At 53.5% G+C, this 19,025-nt stretch overlaps 1 protein-coding gene across 5 annotated transcripts; it reads right to left on the reverse strand.

Annotated features, from left to right (window-relative positions):
- Positions 1-233: 233 nt before the first annotated feature.
- KCNIP2 (potassium voltage-gated channel interacting protein 2) lies at positions 234-18,635 on the reverse strand. 5 transcript variants are annotated; one of them, XM_004370062.1, is made up of 10 exons: positions 18,324-18,396; positions 5,130-5,225; positions 4,211-4,264; positions 3,413-3,537; positions 2,979-3,048; positions 2,731-2,801; positions 2,494-2,601; positions 2,209-2,313; positions 2,010-2,072; positions 1,647-1,694 (listed from the first exon to the last, which is right to left on the reverse strand). In XM_004370062.1, the coding sequence occupies exons 1-10, from the start codon at positions 18,394-18,396 to the stop codon at positions 1,647-1,649; spliced, it is 813 nt and encodes a 270-aa protein (XP_004370119.1). The 5 variants fall into 5 exon arrangements, with proteins under 5 accessions (XP_004370123.1, XP_004370119.1, XP_004370118.1 ...); XM_004370061.1 differs by having other exon boundaries at positions 4,211-4,309; XM_004370063.1 differs by lacking the exon at positions 4,211-4,264 and having other exon boundaries at positions 18,324-18,635.
- Between the last annotated feature and the right edge of the window lie 390 nt (positions 18,636-19,025).

Genomic DNA, 19,025 nt, shown 5'->3' on the forward strand with positions numbered 1-19,025 from the left:
GTCCCTTGTCTCCTCTCAGGATATGAAACAAAAATACTCTGATTTGAGTGGGAGGGAAATTCCCACAGGGGTCTCTCTGAGGTCAGATGAGTTTCTAACCTTCCACAACCTGTGTCTCAGTCTCCTACCAATGTATGGCCAGACTATGGCTCCCCTGGAGACAGAGGAGTTTCCCTGGGGTCCTAAGAGGCTGCAAGTGCATGAGTTAGGAGTTGTGCATTATATGTGGAGTGGGAAGGACAAAAAGGCAGAGACAACAGCCTGTGCATAGCCATTGTGTTTTATTGGATCTGGTGTATTTCTTATTTACAAAATATACAGAAGAGCCAAAAATGCAAAGCAGTCAACAGTGTTCTGATGGGAAAAGGGGTTCTCTCCCTCAGACCCTGGCTGGCTAGGAGGGTGACTGAATGGGACAAGCAGGTATACTAAGGGGTGGCAGCATGGCAGGGGTGCTGACAATGAGATGGGACCTGGGATCTATGGTCCCTGCCCTCTAAGTGTGCTCAGGGACATCTCTGGGCAGATTGGGTAGAGCAAGAGGAAACCCTAGGTGGGAACTGAGGTCATGTAGGCTTTGGGGATGGAGCCTGAGTTGATCAAAGATTCTAATGAATGCCTCCACACCTGGGTTCAGATGTTATGCCTGCCTCCCTCCTCCCCCTTCCTTCTAAGGCATTCACTGGAAGAAGCGATAGAAGCCCAAGTTCAGGAAGGTCCCTGACTTGCTCCATGCCACCAAATCTAGAGGACATGGCAAATGAAAATCCAGAGCAACCAAAATGCGTGATGAGCAGAGAGGATAGGCTGAAACTTTAGCAGGCATCAGTGAGGACATCTCCCCACTCAGATTCCCCTGCCGCCACCACCACCACACAAGCAGGAAGGAAGGAGAGGAAGGAATTCCAGGAATGAGCCAAACATCAGGATCTCAGGCTCTCCTATACTGAAGAGGGTATGGAAAATTTCTGGAGTGCTTCCACGGAGATAGGGTCTTCTGAAGAGCCTGGAAACTCATATTTCAATGGCCTAGGAGTAGCAGAGCTATGGCGTGGCATGCCTGAGCTCTCAGTGACAATCAACCCAGGCGTTTCTGCCCTCTTACCCCAGCCACCTCCTAGGACCTAGCCACTGGCCCAGGCCCAAGACTCCTCCCTCTACATTCTTGTCCCCCTCCCACAGGGCTTTCAAAGTCTGGTCAGAAAGGCCAGTCGGCACCAAGGACAGAGCATCCTCTTTGAGAAGGGAGTCTTAGGGGAAATGTTTCTGAGATCAGGGATGGGGGGAGCACCATAGCAGGAAACATTCTGTCTAGTGTCATGGTTTCTACAGTGGTGGTAGGAGGTAGGGGGCCACTCATTTTCGACAGCAGGGGCACTCTCAGCACATGGGTGTCAGGCAGGAAGTGGGTGGGAGCTGTTAGCAGCTCTAGACCCTAGGCAGCACCCCCTAGATGTACTCTGCCCGCTCCCTGGCCCCTTCAGCTCCAGTGATCTGGGCTACTGTATCCCCAGGCTCTTGGTTCCCTTCAGCCCCCAGGGCAGGGCTAGGGTGGGGACAGACCTGGGAAGAGAAGGGTGAGGTCCACCTGAACAAGGGCTAGAGCATGGTCCCCCCAGGACACACTGACCCCCTCTTCTGGGGAACTAGATGACATTGTCAAAGAGCTGCATGGACCTCATGATGTTCTCATCCTGTGGCCGTGGTATGAAGGAGGCAGATTGGAGAGAGAGAAAGAGAAACAGCTTGTCAGGGACAGGGAGAGACACACTGAGTCAGAGATGGGGACATTCAGAGATAGAGAGGCAGAGAGGAGGGAGATACCCAGGAAGACCTGAAGTGGGGAAGGAGGCAGGCTTCTCCCAGTTGTGAAGGAACAGGGACAGAACAGGATTAGGGTGTGGGGGTGGGTTGAGGCAGCTGTACTCTGCCCAGAAGAATCTTCCCCTTCATCACTGAATCAGGCCCTGAGTCTAGACCAAGGAAGTGTGGAGGGTAGGGTCCTGTACCTTTTGACAAGACTCAATGAACTCCTCAATGGTCACCACACCATCCTTGTTCCTATCCATCTTCTGCAAGAAGGTGGTCCGGTGAGAGAACAGGAGGGATGGCAGGAGAAAGTTAGGCAAAACACAGGTAAGTTACCTGGAAGGACTTTATCTCCTTCCCTTCACTCCAAGACCCTCCCGCCTACCCAGTCCCAGGTACCTGAAAAAAGCTCTCCACATGTTCCCTTGGGGCCTCCTCCCGGAGTGCAGGATACGTGTACTTGCCCATCATGTCATAGATGGACTTCATGATGTCAAGCATTTCCTGTTAGGCCAAGAGAGAAAAGGATCCCTCCTCAGAGCCTCCAACCTCTAAACCAGGAGGCCTAGAGCCTAGAGCAGACCTCACCCTTTGCTGGTGATGCATATGTGGGTCGTGTTTCCCTTCCGTAGGCCCTTTGTACCCCACATACACACGGCCCCCAGGCCTGCAATTGCTCCGCACCTCCTTGGTGATGCAACCATCCTTGTTGAGGTCATACAAGTTGAAGGCCCAGTTTAGCCTGTCGTCTATGGTTCCCCGAAGAATCACTGACAAACCAGCCACAAAGTCCTGGGAAGGAGGCAGGGGGAGCTATATCTTCAGATACCCTTCACCCAACCCCTCTCTCTGTTTGGTATGGAGATCCTGGCCCTGGAGCCCTTGGAAACAGGCTTCCCGAGCCCACCTTTCCCAGCTCACCTCAAAACTGACAGAGCCATCATGATTGGTGTCAAAGGCATTGAAGAGAAAAGTGGCATAGGTACTGGAGTCTGTAGGATGAGTGTGAAGAAGTAAGCTTAGCTTCTGGACAGGAAAGGACTTCCTACCTCTGTGGGGCTCCTCAAACCCCTCTCTCATCACCTTGGCATTCTTGGCCCCTCCAGAACCCTCTCTCCCACTTGGCCTATAGATGAATAGCTGCGTCCCCTCTGGCCTTGCCACCTCACCTCCTTGAGGAAAGAACTGGGAGTAAATCTGCTTGAAGTTCTCTTCATTGACAATTCCGCTTGGACATTCCTGGGGGGAGGCAGACCAGGCTGAGGGCAGACAAAATCCCCTTCTGCTCATCCACGGCCCCATCTTCCATGCCCAGAGACTCCCAGAGACAGGGAATATCTTCATGCCTCTAGGGGACTCACCATGTAGCTTTTGTAATAGGAGGCAAGACTTCTCCCCAGTGCACAAATTAAACCGTAAACTAAACTGCCAATCTACAGGCTCTTTGCTAGCCCTATCCTTTTCCAACAGGCCACACCCAGAAGTTCAGTCTGAGGGGCCTCCCTGCCCCTCCCTTTCCCCTTCCCCCTCACCGTTTCTGAGAATCCCTGGATAACCACCCCCTGCCGTAACTCTCCCTCAGTTCTGCCTTGCTTGTACTCACATTCTTGAAGCCCCGGTACAGCACCTGCAACTCCTTGCGCGTGAACTTGGTTTGCTCCTGCAACTGCTCCAGACCCTCGGGCCGGTGACATACAGTGGACAGTTCAAACTCATCCTCCACGCTGTCTGCGGGGGACGGGGGGGGGGGGACAGCCGCGCCTCAGGCCCGGCCCCCACGCCCCCTCCTCAAAATTATGGACCCATCCATCCCCCCTCTCTCCAACACCGGAGATCAGTCTGCCTGTTCCCTGGACCCCGAGCCGAAGACATCAAGGCAAGGAGAAAAGGCACTGGTCAGCTTCAAGGTCTATCAGTGCGCCCGGCTCAAGGCCAGGCCTGGCCCCAGAGCCAGGAGTTTGACTCGGCGCCCACCCCTGGATCCTTGGTTGGAGGGGAAGGCCCCCTGTCCCATCTTTGTCCCAGAAGGCAAGGAGCAAGACAAGCGGGCTGAAGAGCGGGCATCTGAGAGTCCGAGCTCCAGTCCTTTCCTGATCTCCTTAGATTCCCCCAACTCCAGCCTTGCCCCTCCCACAGCCTCCTCCCCCAGACAAACCCCACCATCCTGCCCAAGCCCCAGCCATGCCCCACCCAGCCCCAGCCATGCCCCGCCCAGCTCCAGCCAAGCCCCACCCAGATTCCCGCCCTGCACTGGCCTCAGTACTGGTGAAGCCAAAGCGAGGCCCCACCCCCGGCCTCATATCAGCTCCACCCCAGGCCCCAACATTTAGTCCCCAGGCAAGTTCCCCCGCCAGGCGCTCCCGAAGCCACGCCCCCCGCCCCCACCAGGAGAGTAAGTCACCTGGGTCCAGCGGGCGGGGTCTGTGGGGGCGGAGGGAGGCTGGGGCGGCTAATGCTGAAGGGAGCGAACTGTCACCGAGAAAGCGGAAGACCCGGGCAACTGCAGACACACACCTCGCCCCTCACACTCAGCAAATCTCACAGACCTGCGTGTTATAATGCACACACCCCAGCCCCGCGCACAAAGGCACCCCTAACGAGCACATATATACACGAAACGGACCCCACGCACGCATGCTTGCAGGACTCACGCCCCTCCCTTTTCTAAATCTACTCTTGTGTGGGACCCAGCAGCATCAAACAGAACGATACGCTCAAGTAATTATAAAACGCGCCTTCATTGCTTGCAAAATGCAGTGTGGTCTTCTGAGGTGGGCAAGGCCCAGCTGAGAACCCTCAGATCTAGAGACAAAGCAAGGTCACTCAACTCGGAGTCACTCAACTGGGGGCCAGACGGGACTAGAAAACTCAGGTATCCTGGCGTCTGGAGGAAGGCGGGCTGCATCCCCTACGTCTGCAACCATCCTACTGGCAACATACATCTCGAGGCCCAGAACATACCCAAGGGCGGTGCGGCCACACAGAGTCGCAGACACTAGCCCAGCTAAGCCACACACAGACCCTCACAGCCGCCTGGTCCCGCGCCCACCACACTGACCACACCCACACAAGCTCAGACCTCAGCCTCGCCACGCTGGCCACGCCCAAACACTCGTCCCGCCAGATTCGCAGATCGGTGATGCCCAGACACTCCGGTCCCGCCCCCAAACTGACCTCGCCCACACAATCGTGCTTCATCCGCGCACAGTAATCTGCGCACCCTCACGCTCCAGCCGAGCCAGCGCTTTCCCCAACCCCACCACACTGGCCACGCCCACACACTCGGGCCCCGCCCCCGGAATCACAGGAGAGGCACTTGCTTTCACTGACTGAGGGCAGGGCTTGGGGCCCGCAGCACGGCAGCAGCTTGAGGAACCGCTGCTTCAGCGCTTTTTTAGTGGGCCCTGGAGGGTGGCCTGGGAAGAGAGAAGACCCCAGGAAGGCACATTAACCCCCCACGGTCCCTCCATCCCCTGTCCCCTCCCCGCCAGTCACAAACCAACCCCGGCTGGGCGGAGGGCATTGAGGAGGGTGGGAGTGGAATGGCAGGGTAGCAGGGGGCCGGATTATGGCAGCACAGTGGGTCTCACTTGTATGGAAAGCCTCAAAGCTGCTCAGGCACTTTGTATAATGGGACGCTGCCTGAGGACAGCAAGACGGCCAGAAGGCAGGGGGCAGTGAGGGTGAGGCCCAACCCAGGGACTGCCTGGATAGGAGCACCTCCTCTCTCTCTCACACGTACAGTGACAGGAGTATATAGCGATACTCACGTAGAGTGTTAAATCACAGATAGATGACATACAGTGACAGCCTGATAGCCAGTAACTCACTCACAACTGATGGCTTAAGTAGGTCCCAAAACACACACACACACACACACACACACTTTGACCTAGCACTCCTTAACACAAACATATACTAATATGATCTAAGTAAACAATGATACACACATATCGGAATCCATACAGGCCATCTTACACAGTGCACGATCAAACCATAGAGAACACACAATGACACTGGAACATCATGACATAGTATGTTAAGGACACTATTACATACACACTGAGACCTCATAACATTATGACACAAAAACCAGGGTCACCATGACAACTACCCATACTATATTGTGACCTAGGTGCTCATCGCACCCAGCTACCCAAGGCTGTACATCATCCAGAGCCCGCGTTTGTCCTCAGCACAACTACCTTTCCTTCCTGTAACCCTTCATTCCAAGGCACCCAGAATCTATCTGTCAGAGGTACAGGGTCTGATCAGCGAACTCATCCACCCTAAAAGTGTGGCCCTTCCCAGCCTTCCCGCTATGGCTTGTTCTTTGAAGGCAAAATGATAGCGTAATTTGAGGGAATAACAAACTTGTCTATCTCCCGGCTGTACCCACTCCCAGATTCCAAGACCAGAGCCCGGTACCAAACCTGGCACACTGGCTAAAGGTGGCCTCAGTCCACTCTAGCAGAGGCCCAACTTTATGTGTAGCTAACTTCCCCCTCCCCCACTTCAGCCCCCAAGCACACCCACCCTACCCGACCAGGCCAGGCCCTGCTCCTGAGGAGGTAACTTAATGAAGTCACCTTTATCTTCCCTGCCCCTGAGCAGGTCCCCCAATCCCAGAAGCTATAGAGAGGTGGGAGGGAGGCAGTAGGCCATGCTGGGGATCGGGGATCGATGGCAACCTGGCCCCAGGCCCAGGGCTCCATTAGCCTGGACTTTGGTTTCCTGAAGCCCGAATTGAATCTGGGGCCTGGGGTGGTGTAGTCACTGGTGGATGGGAAGGGGAGGCAGCTTCCAGTGCCTCTCACCCTAAGACTGACTACCTGCCTTCAGGACTTGGTCTCCTCTTGGTTCTTCAGAAGGTAATGTAAAGGGGCTGCCTTCAACCTACAGAATGCCTGGGTTTCTCTGGTTGCCTCCTTCCCCACCAGTCTAAAGGAGATGGCAAGCCAGAACCCAGTTGATTTCACCTTCTTGGGATTGGATGAGAACAAACTCAGCCCAGCATCCCGAGTTCATTTAGGTCCAAGTCCCTGCTCCCCACATACCCCAATAAACGTAGCAGAAGGTAGAGTGTGGGCTAGTTTTCTGCTCTTACTGAACCCTAGAACAAGCAATTCCTGGACATTCCTATGTCTCCAGCTTCCTCCACATCTTTCCAGTTCTACCAGGTGTCTACCCTGCAGCCCTCTAAACATGGTTCTTGCCTGTCTTCCTGTTCCAGGTGGAACTGGGGAATAGCCATGCTATGGAGCCACACAATTCTTGATGTGAAGAAAAGTGGGAGGCCAACCTCTCCAGGGAAGGTAGAGCATGCTTCCCTTTCCACTTGCAATATCACTCTCCAGAGTTGACTTTGGGGTGGGGTGGGATGGGGAATTGATTTTGCACTCCCAATGTTAATGACCTGGAGACAATTCTGCCCCTGGGTCCTGGAAGGAGCAAGGGGAGGCAAGGGGGCTTGAGAAGCAGGGTCCCTGATCTGACCTACCCCCAACGAGAGCTGAGCTATAAATGTCTCATTCACAGTGTTCCCACTCCTGTCCTTCCAGACTTCACCCCCATCCCAAGCCTTGGGTATGGAGCTGGTACATTCTCAGGAAGCTCTGGGAATAGCCACACATACAATCCAATACCCAAAGAGGCTCAGCCACACACTCTGTCCCCCTCAGGAATGCTCCCATCCATCATCTCACACAGCCAAACATACCCCGTCACTCTGACACAAGTACTCACATTCCTCTCACACACATACACATGATCACACACTTTGTCCTCTCTCACACACATTAACACACAGTCACACCCTGTAACCTACCCCTGCATGGTTGGAGATATGAAGAGCCACACACATCTTCAGAGCTGTCATGGGACTCGGTCTCCAAAAGGGTCTCCCCAGAAAACTGGTATTATCTCAGGACTCCTGAGCCTCCTTCCTCCACTCCAGACACCCCTTCCTGTTTCTAAAACTCCTCCTCATGTCCCCCAGACTCCCCTCACCTTCTCATCTCCACATCTGTCCCCCCACTCTTCACCCCTCATCACTTCCCACAGATGCCCCCCTCTCCCCAGATCCTATTCTCAAGGCCCCTCCTCACCTCTTGGAGATGCCCCCTTCCACCACTCTCTGTTCACTCCTGCCTCAGCCATGAAGGTGGAGTAACCTCCTCCCCAGCCCTCCCCATAAAGGTGGGGCAGCCGTCCCTCCAGCCCAGACATGCCCAGACACCTGGGTTACCTTCCAAGGAGACCGGCTCAAAGAGGCCAAACTGCTCCAGGACCTTGACAAACAGAGCTAGGACCACAAGCACAGCGACCATCTCCAGCCCTTCCAGGTTCATGCCCCAGGCCCCCACCCAACGGAGGCCCAGATGCGCCAGCCCGCCAGTCTCGTACCACCTCCGCCTCAGGCTCCCCGGCCGGAGTAGGACTGCCTGCAGCCTCCCTCCGCCTCCCTGCCCTGGATCTCCTCCCTCTCCTCCTCACCCCGCCTCTGCCCTACACGCCTCCTAGCCACAGCCTCGCCTCTTCCTCTTTCCGGGGTCACCTCAGCCTTTGGACTGGCACCTTCTCGGGAACCTTTGGCGCAAAGGATACTGGCCAGGTTGGGCCAAGCCAGAGAAGGGAGGCAGTGACCTGCCTCTTTCCCTGAGGACAGCTTCCCCAGACACCTTTGTGGCTACTCTGTGCAAGAAGAGGGCGCAGAGAGAGAAGCTACCCTGAAGGAGAAAGCCTTGAATGGCAGTGTGGGTGTATGTGCAAGACACTCTAAGTAATAGCTTTATGGGACAGAATATGCTATGGGTGTCTGGGTGTTTTACTAGGTGTATATTCCTGTGTTGGTCTGTATGGGAGTGTATCTAGTATTATGTGTGTCTCTGTGTGTACACGTGAGTGTGCACATGTCTATTAGGTGTGTCTTGTGTATGATCATGCATTTCTACTCTTGTATATCAGTATTTCTGAGTGTGTATAGGCTGTGAGATGTGTGCGTTTTAGTAGGGTTGTGGGAAGTGGGTTTGAGGATTAGTAGGGGTGTGTTGTAAAATTCGGAGTATGGGTCTATAGCTGTGTACTCGTATCAGCATGGAATTGTCTATCTGTGTGTATGAGAATATAAGGCGGGAGTGGGGGAGGCAGTGACCTCTCCCTTCAGGAGGACACCACCAGCATCGATTGCGGTTGCCATGGAGACTGTCAGGCGGGAAGCACTCTCTTCCCACAGGCCACAGGCAGGGAAACTGAGGCCCAAGGGAGGGAGGATTAGATTCAATAGCCTGAACTCGAAGAGGGCTTGGCCCCATCACGACCTCTGGGGAGGGGAGTTATTTCGGCTGCCTTTGGGAACAGCAAACCCAAGCTCCTTGTGGGAGGAAGGGAAACCATGCTCCCCCGCCCCCAGGACTTCACCCAGGAGCTGCCAAAGCCCTGCCTACTCCTTGGGAACCATTATTGAGCTGATGGAACAGCCCAGGGTAGGAGGGAAATCTGAACCTTCCACAGCAGCCACCCACCACCTGGAGCATTCCTGGAGGCCCTCCCCCCTCTTCCCTTTCTCTTTCCTGGTGGTGTAGGGGGAAGGGAGCCCTACAGGGCTAGTGAACCACAAGCAACAGCCTCCGAGTTAATAACACCACTACTACCACTGCTGGCTAATATTGATTGAACACTCACTACGTGCTAGATATTGTGCTATGTGCTTACAGACATTATCACATTGAATTTTCACAAACCTATGGAGGCAGTACTATCACGCCCATATTACAGGTGGGGAAACGGAGGCAAAAGGTGGTTAAGCAAATCCCCAAGATCAGGCAGTGTCAGAGACTCAATTTTAACTCTCTTTGAATTCTGAGACTGTGCTCTAGACCACCAAGCTACATTGGCTCGCTTCTTAGAAAGCTTGCCCTCCCAGGAGGCCCAGTGTATGGAAGTTACTCTGGAGGGTGCCCTCCCCCGATCCAGCTCTGAGATGAGTAGGCGTCAGTCCCAATTGTGGGTTAGAGGCTGGTCGCTACTGCTCCAGTGGAGGATCACCGACCTGCAGTTCTGCATGCTCACCACTGGGGGTCAGGCATCCACCTCACACTGTATTAACCCTCTTCCCCAAGGACAACCTCCAAGGAAGGTGTGGAAACGAGGCCTGGAAGAAGGGTAAGCCTCAAGCTGGCTTGGTCCTCTGCTTGCCCTCGACCCCCACCATCACAGGAAAAAGTCAATTCAGTGGCTAGTTTTGGTTTCTCACACCTTAGAGGTTACAGATTTACAGACGAAATCAGCAACCATTTATTTCCCTGCCACTGTCTAAATTCCACAACTGGCGTTTAATACTCTTCCCTCCACCCTCATCAGCAGAATCTTTCATTTCAGCCAGTCTGGCCTCTTCACTGTCTCCTAGACACTCCAAACTCAGTCCTTGCCTTTGCTCCTGCTATTCTCTCTGCCTGGGATGCCCTTCCTTCCACTTTCCCTCTATCCTACAAATTTTATCTGTCATTCAGAGGCAGCTTAAACCTTCTTCCCTTTCCTTCAGAGCCTCCAGTCCTCAGTGTTCTGCTAGTTAACTGAATTCTTACTGAACTGATTGTCAGGTCCTCAAAATTCAGCACTCAATTCTGTAATGTTATTAGTGGGAACAGTAAAAACAGGCAGTGTAGCATGGTAGGTAAGTAATAGCATGGGCCCGGATGCCAGATTCTCTGGGTTCAAATCCAAGCTTTACCACTTGCAGTTAACTGGGCAAGTTCTTAACGCCTCTGTACCTCAGTTTACTACCTCATATGGTTGTTGGGAGGAGTAAATGAATTAACAGAAAGCTCTTAGAATAATGCCAGGTACAGAGTAACTACTGAATAAATGTTTGCTACCATTATTACCGGAGGGGCAGTGGTGGTTCAGTGGCAGAATTCTTACCTTCCATGTGAGAGACCCAGGTTCAATTCCTGGCCAATGTACCTCATGCACAGCCATCACCCCTCTGTTGGCGGAGGCTTGTGTGTTGTTATGATGCTGAACACGTTTCAGCAGAGCTTCCAGACTAAAAAAATCAGCCAGTGAAAACCCTATGGATCACAATGGTCCGATCGTGGGGATGGCGCAGGACTAGGCAGTGTTTTGTTCCATTGTACATGGGCTCGCTGTGAGAAGGGGGCTGACTTGAAAGCAGCTAACAACAACCATTATTACTAAAATGGCAAACCCTCCCCAGCTTATATTTCTATAGCTCGTAGGGATTCACAAAGCATTTCTACAAAGGAGGCACAGAGGTAAAGGGACTTGCTCAAGACTAATCAGCTAAGAGGTGATGGGGCAGAGATTTGAACCTAGATCTTCTCTTTGGGTCAGTCCTGTCTCTTCAACTAGATTCCAAGCTTCTTGAAGGCAAAGATGTTAAAAATTATGCCTACACAAACTGAGTGCTGGGCTCTGAGCTGGTGGCTGTGGAACAAAGGCGAACCAAACAGGGTTCTGGCTCCCAACACTGGGCAGGGAGAGACATCCCCACTGAGATAACTGTGCTATAAAGCATCTATTCATTCAACAAATAGTGCCTACTATTTGCTAGGAACTGTTGTAGGCAGGTCATGAAATGAGCTATAGTAAAATCCCCACATGCGGCTCTAACTGAGAGGCCAGGGAAAACTTGATGGAGAGGGTACCTTTTGAGCTGGGTCGTAAAGGAGGGCTAAAACTTCAACTGTCTGCCTTAAAAAAGGGATTAACATTTATCAAGCACATTTTGTGCCCTGGACACTTCACATGTATTATCTCATTTAGTCTTCACAATAAACCTGAGATGTTGGGTCTATTATCCCTTTTTTACAGCTGATGTGGTCAGAGTGAGCAGTCTTACACCCATTTGCAGATGAAGGAATTAAGGCTCAGGGAAGTGATTTTCCCAAGATAACATAGCTGATAAAGGGTGGATTGAGACTTGAACCAGCGCCCATGCTCTGCCCACTCCCTCAGGCTATTTCCAGGAAAAGGGTAATGTATGTGGGGTGTTAAGGAGTCCTAGAAGGATATAGCTTAGTTTACGTTGGTGGAGTGATGGGTGTGATAAGACCAAAAAGGGTCAGATTCCACGGAGCCTTGAATGCCAAGCCATGCTATTTGGATTGAATGAGGCATCACAGCAACAGCTCCCTGCTCCACATTGCTGATTCACAGATAGACAGATTGATAAACTTGCAGTCAGTTGCCCTGTCCCTGGACTCTCCTCTTCCCTCTCTCACTCCTACCCTCAACTCTCCAAGACCTTGACCTGGCCTCACAGAAACTCAAGGTCCTATACCAACCAGGCCCCTGGTGGAAGGGTCTGTCAGGAGTGAAAGAGTGAGTTGTTTTTCAGGCTCTCCCTTCTCTCTACTCAGAGACCTCTCATATCTTAGGGCCCTTGGGAAACTTGCCCAGATCTGTCTTTCCCAAGCACCCCTGTGCCACTCGACTTAGCTCTTCACCTAAAGGAGTGAAGTCTTAATGGAAGCGCTTCAGGCAGAGTGAGTGCCCAAGGGAACTCTATCTTGGGGCATTAGATGGGCCCTCCCAGGTCCCTTAAATCTTACCACAGAGATCCTATCATCCAGTCCTTTAATTCCACAGTTAAAACCCGAGAAATGCTGCCTTGTGGGGGGACCCACCCTTTGCAGCTGCCCCACCTTCCCCAGTCTACCCTTGTTCCCCTACCAGTGGGGGACCAGCCAGTGAAAACCCCAAAGCCCTTCTCTCAGCCCCCCAGCCCCACTCCATTCCAAGTCAGGCCAGAAGCTACTGCAGCCCCCAGCTGTATCAGGTGATTAATCACCTCCCTAGACGCTGGGACTATTTTGGGGCCTGGAAGTCATGCCTGCAATGATTGAGAGCTGGCCCTGCCTGGCTCCAGGCATCTGTCACTACAGACAGGCCCAGGCAAGGGGGCTTGGGAGAACATGTGCTCCCCAAGAGAATTCTAAACATGGCTCTGGTTCAGCCCCATCTCTTCTCCTTCTGGGGGGACACATGGCAAGGAGAATCACAGGCCCTGACTGCACTCCTGGGACTCAAGTGAATATTCATGGAGAGAGCCAAAAAAAAACCCTACAGATTCCAGAATACCATGACCCCAGGCTGTTTTGAGGCCAGGTGGGGAGGGAATGCTGGGCCCTTCTCAGCTAACCCTAAGGGAACCTAAGTGTACACAAATCTTACAATCCACACTTCACAAATTTCGCACATCCCACGCCATAGCACAACCTCAAGAAGGCTATACGACTAACTCAGTGTGACTCAGAAACCCCAACCCAGGCCATGGCATAGAACTCCGGTACATGCAGTCTCAGTGTCACAGAATCCCGGGGATATGCACCCCCAGGGATGCACAGTCCCAGTGATTATAACCCCATTCATCCAGACTCCCAGAGAGACAAAACAGTGACATATAATCCTTATGCCATACAAGTCTATCCATCCTATCACCCATGAAGTCACTAGCTGAGTTCATGTTGGTCCAGCCCCACCTCAGGATCTCTTCCTTGTGGACACTGAGCCCAGTCATCTTAAGACCCCCTTAACCTAGCAAAGCAGTAAAGGGCTGTGCTTTCTTCCTGCTCTGCTGCAAGCTTCTTCATCTCATCCCTGTGAGGGGTCCTGCCTTCTTACTTCCACCACTTGCTAGATCCCCCTCCTCTGCCCTCAGTGAGAAGCCTTGCCCCCTCTCCCACGATTGTGAGGGACCATGCTCTTTCTGAGTCCTAGCTCCTCTCCCTCCTCTATCAGTAACTTTATCCCTTCCTCCACCTCTGTGAGGGGTCTTGCTCCTTAAACCCTTTTCTTTGAGGGATCCTGCTCCCTCCCCCATCTCTGGGAGGGGCCCACCCCCTCCTGACTTCTGTAAAGCTCCTATCCCATTTCTTCCTTTGAGGGGTCCTGCTCCTCCATCCCTTCCTCCTACCTGGGGACAGCGACCCAGTCACCAGCTGGTAGAGAGATCGCGTTGCCTGCCCCAACGGGCTCCAGCTCCTGCGGGGGCATCGGTTCATGGTTCAGCTGCGAGCACTGCGGCTATGCTCCGCCCCCAAGGCCCGGGGCCATTCGATCTCCCCCCCCACTAGTGTGAGCACTGCGTGGGCGGTGCGCGGGAGGGCTGGAGCTGCAGGACCATGCAGGACTCACAGACCATGCAGCCTCTCCTGGCTGGACTAGGGGCACTCACCCTGGCCCCATCGTTTGAAAGACCGGCCCCCAAAGTTCCCAGACTGGGGACGGAGGCATGGGAGTAGGGGACTCTCTTCACAATCTTCTTCGGGAACGTTTTCTGGATGTCTGGCGGGGAGGGGGAGCAGACACGGGATTTGAAAAAGGAGATCTAGGGGAAATAAACCTTATCATTTATTGCCCTCTTGAGTCCCTCCTCCACCTGTCACTCCTCCCCCCACCATTTTGGCACAGATAGGAAACGGTAAAAAGGACATAGTTGTCATGGCAACCCCTCCACACTTCCATACTTCCTGGACCAATGGGAGAGAGAGGAGGAGGGAAGAGGAGGAAGAAGAAGGTGTTTTGGGTTGGCAAGAAAGAGGCGGCAGGGATGTTCCCCTACTGGTTTGTCTCCTAGATCCAAATCTCTTTCTCTCCTGTTTGTCTCTTTTTGTTCTTGTCCAGGGGGTTCACAGACTTACTATTATACGCTGGCTGCCAGCCAAATGCACCGAGAAGCCCCTCACTCTCAGTGCCTCCCCCCCTCCCCCACCGCAGACCCCTTTCCTGGGCTTGTCCCTATCTGGTTAGACCTAAAGTAAACCCTTTCAGGACCCTGTAGCTCTCCTTCACACTCCTAGAAGAGCCTGCAGGTCACCGTCTCACTCTCCCGACTCGGATCCCATATTTTTGGCTGAAAACTCTACATTACTAGGCAGATGTCACCTCCTAACTCCATGCAAATTTTGTCCGCTGCACTTGGCAACAGTCCCCGTCCAGAATCAGCTCCCCCTGCATGGCTCCCCTAAGCCACACGAGGGAGCCCAAGTCCTGGGAACGATACTTAACGACCACAGGGACCGAATTCCGGAGGTCCCTGGCCCAGGGACCTGGACCCAGGCCTAGCCAGCCAGGTCTTTTCTCTGCTTCCGGCTGGGACAGGGCTGCCGCTGATGGCTGCCTTTCCCCACTCCATCGCACTGCCAAGAGACCTCGCTGGGCTGGGAAGACTAGAGGGGATGGATTGGGGTGGCGGGTGGGGGGGAACAAGAGGGGAGAGAAACGGATTTTTTCTTTAAAAAAGCCTCTCCAGCTTTGTTTTAAAGTTTGGGGTTGGAGTGGTGGAGGGAAGCAGTCAGTGGACCCAGAATGCCCTTCCTGTCAGCCTGATGGGCCAGGATGACGAGAGCTGGAGACCATCCCTGTCTTCAGTCCCTGGAATCCCGCTTGCATTAGGCGGGAACGGAGCGGAACTTTGGGCTCTCGGAACGTTGGGCCGCGCCTCCGTCAGTCCTGCGAGAGCTTCAGCACCGCGGGCAATGACTCCTATTGCTAGGTGTGTGAGTGGTGTAGGTTTCCACTCATAGCGACCCTATTTACAAATAGAACGAAACACTGCCCGGTCCTGAGCCATCCTCACAATCATTGCTATGTTTGAGCCCATTGTTGCAGCCACTGTGTCAATCCATCTTGTTGAGTCTTCCTCTTCCTCGCTGATCCTCTACTTTACCAAGCATGGCATGCTTTTCTCCAGGGACTGGTCCCTCGTAAGAATATGTCCAAAGTACGTGAGACAAAGTCTCACCAACCTCGCTTCTAAGGAGCATTGTGGCTGTACTTCTTCCAAGACAGAAAAAAGTTTGTTCATGGTATATTCAATATTCTTCACCAACACCATAATTCAAAGGCATCAATTCTTCTTCAGTCTTCCTTATTCATTGTCCAAACATGAAAACCAAAAACAAACTCATTGCCCTCGAGTTGATTCCGACTCACAGTAACCCTATAAGACAGAGAAGAACTGCCCCATAAGGTTTCCAAGGAGCGTTTGGTGGATTCGAACTGCAGAACTTTTGGTTAGCAGTGGTAGCTCTTAACCACTATGCCACCACGGTTTCCTGAAGCATATGAAGCAATTGAAAATACCATGGCTTGGGTCAGGCATACCTTAGTCCTCAAGGTGACATCTTTGCTTTTTAACACTTTAAGGAGGTCTTTTGCAGCAGATTTGTCCAATGCAATACGTCGTTTAATTTCTTGACTGCTGCGGTCAGTTGGGAACTCGCAAGGCCGGCGGCACCTCTGCCCTGCGCAAACTTCAGCACCGCGGACAAGGACTCCTAGATAGGTTTTTCAGCTCTTGCATTTCTGCTGGCTGAGCGTTGCCTGCCCGCCAGGGCCAGGAGTCTTCGTTTACTTTGGCCTCTCAAACCCATTTGTCTCCACTATGATAAGTCTTGTTTCGAGAGGAGAGCCCCTGGTAGCCCTGTTTCTATTTTCCAAGTCATGCGTGTACAGCAAGAATCCTGATGGCTTGGATGATGATTCTTGACACTTGCCAACATTTGATCCTTCTATTTCCCTTGGGAGCAGGCAGGCATGAAGTAGTATGCTCCATTTTACACATGAGAAAAGTGAGGTCCAGAAAGGAAAAAGTCACCCAGAGCTGGTACTCACACTCCCATGCCTAACTCCTGAGGCAGTGCACCTTCCCAACACAAATGCTGACCCACCCTCACTCAATCGCAGCTTCAAATAGCCAAGTGGGGAGGGGATGATTCCACTAATGGGGAAAATCAATTAAAGCAGGAAGCAAACACTGACTAATGAGGTGCTAATGAGGGCTTTAGGGGCCCCAGTACTCTCAAGAATCCTCTGAACTGGTGGTGGGAACAGAGGACATATCAGAGCTGGACAGCTGGACCTCTGGATCCCATCTAGGCTGAGGCACTGAGACCTGGTCTCTTTCTTATTGGGGGCCTGCCTGAGGGCCGAGCTCTTCCTTCTGGGGGGTCTTGGCATAGTGACTAGGACCTCCCCAGGGTCAGTGATGGGGAGACACTCAGATCTCCAGGCACCACATCCTAGTCCCCTCCTCCATCCCCAAGTCTTAACCTCACTCCCCTCAGGAAGGACAAGGATCACAACCTCTCCCTAGCTTTGCTTCAGCTGCAGGGGGAGACAGTCTCCTTCCTCTCATGCTCTGTTGGAGTTCTTGGGCAGGCTGCACAACTAGAGATGTAAACACACACATACGTGGAAATGTACGCAAGGGGACACAGTCACCTACACAAACACATGGAGCTGCTTACCAAACCCAGGAATATACACAGGCACAGTGCACAGGTCTAACATACCTCCCCAGAGAGGAAAGACAGTACACTAGGGCAGCAAAGTGGTTTGGGGGCACGTAAGGGTAGGCAACAGGGCACCGGCCAGGCCTAGAGATATCTCTGGATCTGGAGGGGAGGCAAGAAGATGTGTTTTCCTCAGGGTTGGGGTGAAGTTCTGGAAGGGTTGTTGGGGGTTGAAGGAACTTCAGTTGTAAGAATGATCTATGAGTACTTTTTTTTTTTTTTTTTTTGCGGGGGGGCTGACCCATTACTAACCAAAGCCTCCCCACAAGCGTCAGATGCTGGGACTATAGGGTGCTCCTGGGAGTCAGGCTGGGCAGCTGGACACTAGAGCCCCCCTCCTTGGATCCACCTGGGATATTTGTGGAAAACTTGGGTAAGCAGTGGAGTTCACTAAAGACCTTCCATCTGCACCAGGAAGCCAGAAAGGCAGCAAGGGTAAGACATGTCATGGACACTCAGACAGAGCCCCACTGCAGACATGACCACACAAAAGTACACAACTAGCATTCAATGCCAATGTAACCCACATAGTCTCATAATCACAAAACACAACACAACACACCTTAACAAAGGCTCACCCCAGGAGTTACACAGTTATAAAGTCTTACAAAGAGACACACCACCATAAAATCAAGCCCTGACACATTCTGGTAGTACATGCCATTTCATACAGAATCACACACTCAGAAGTACATAGTTGTACATACAACAGAGACACATGGTCAAAACAACCTCATCTGTACAATTAGGATCCTATACAACCTCACTCAAACATCTGACAAGATCACACAATTGCATGGCCACACACAATTGGTCACATGCAACCACATTTGCCCTGGCTGTCACCAAGGCCAGGGCACATGGCAACCAGATGGGAGGCACACACACTTCTACACACAGAGACACATAGGAAGAACGACAGGCACTTATGCACATGACACCTCCCACTCCAGACACCCTCCCAGTCCTGTGTCAAACACGCCCACACCTGCTGCCTCTCCCCACCTGCTATGCCCCCAGCCCTGTGGGACCAAGGCTTGAACCCCAGTGTCCTGCTGCCCAGCAGTTTGGAGGGTGCCTGGGGATGCGGCAGTCTGGGCGGGAGGGAGCTAGCCGGCTGGATCAGAGAGTCATAAGGGTCTAGGGGGATGGAATCCACCCTTCCTCCCGCGACCCCCCGCGCCACCAACTTACCCGTGAGCTGGTCGTAGGAGCCATCCAGGTCTCGGGAATCGGACAAACTCACCTTGCGGCCCTGGCCCCGCATGGCCCCCGGCGACCCCCTCCGGTCCCGCCTGGGCCGGGGGAGGGGGCGCCGGGTGGCTGGGGCCGGGCGCTCACGCAGCGCCCCCTGGCGGCGAAGCGCACTGCCGGGGGCTGGGGGCCAGAAGAGTCTGAGCTGGGGCTGAGAGTCTGGGCCGGGCCGGGGTCTAGGGCCCACCTGGGGGTCCTGGGGCAGGAGCGGGAGGCTTGGGTAGCAGGTGAGCGCAGACCCGGAGCCCGAGTGGAGCTGAGCGCGGAGCCGAGCAGCCTCTCTCCTCCCGCCCCCTCCCCGCGGCTGTCAACGCTGCCTCCCCCTTAGGCATTGCTGGGATTGGCTCCCCTTACCCCGCCTCCCCCTTTGCAGCTCCGGGGAGGCACCCGGGGAAAGAGTGAGCTGGGAAGTGCGGGGAGGGGGGCTCCTTCTCTAGCAACCCTTCCCCCTAAACCTGAAGCCGCGGGGCTTGGGAGTCTGGGAGGGAATGTGGCCAGAAAGGCTCCACTGTGAGGAGACCTCTGCCCCAATTCTCTGGTCCCCTTCCCCCACCGCCAGCGCGGTTCTGGCCAAGTTAGAGCCTGGAGTATGTCTCTTAAGTCCCCTGTTCGTTTGTCTCCACGTCATCCTCAATTTTCCTT

Source organism: Trichechus manatus, unplaced genomic scaffold (genome assembly GCF_000243295.1).
Source record: "Trichechus manatus latirostris isolate Lorelei unplaced genomic scaffold, TriManLat1.0 scaffold00007, whole genome shotgun sequence".
In the NCBI taxonomy this organism is placed as follows: domain Eukaryota; kingdom Metazoa; phylum Chordata; class Mammalia; order Sirenia; family Trichechidae; genus Trichechus; species Trichechus manatus.

What these genes read in the sequence shown, in the direction of transcription:
- KCNIP2 (XM_004370061.1), bottom strand. Translation starts at nt 18,396, where the DNA reads ATGCGGGGCCAGGGCCGCAAGGTGAGTTTGTCCGATTCCCGAGACCTG. An exon ending in TGTACCGGGGCTTCAAGAAT is followed by an intron (nt 3,049 to 3,412) that starts GTGAGTACAAGC and finishes GCCTCCCCCCAG; the next exon opens with GAATGTCCAAGCGGAATTGT. An exon ending in CCAGTTCTTTCCTCAAGGAG is followed by an intron (nt 2,802 to 2,978) that starts GTGAGGTGGCAA and finishes CTCATCCTACAG; the next exon opens with ACTCCAGTACCTATGCCACT.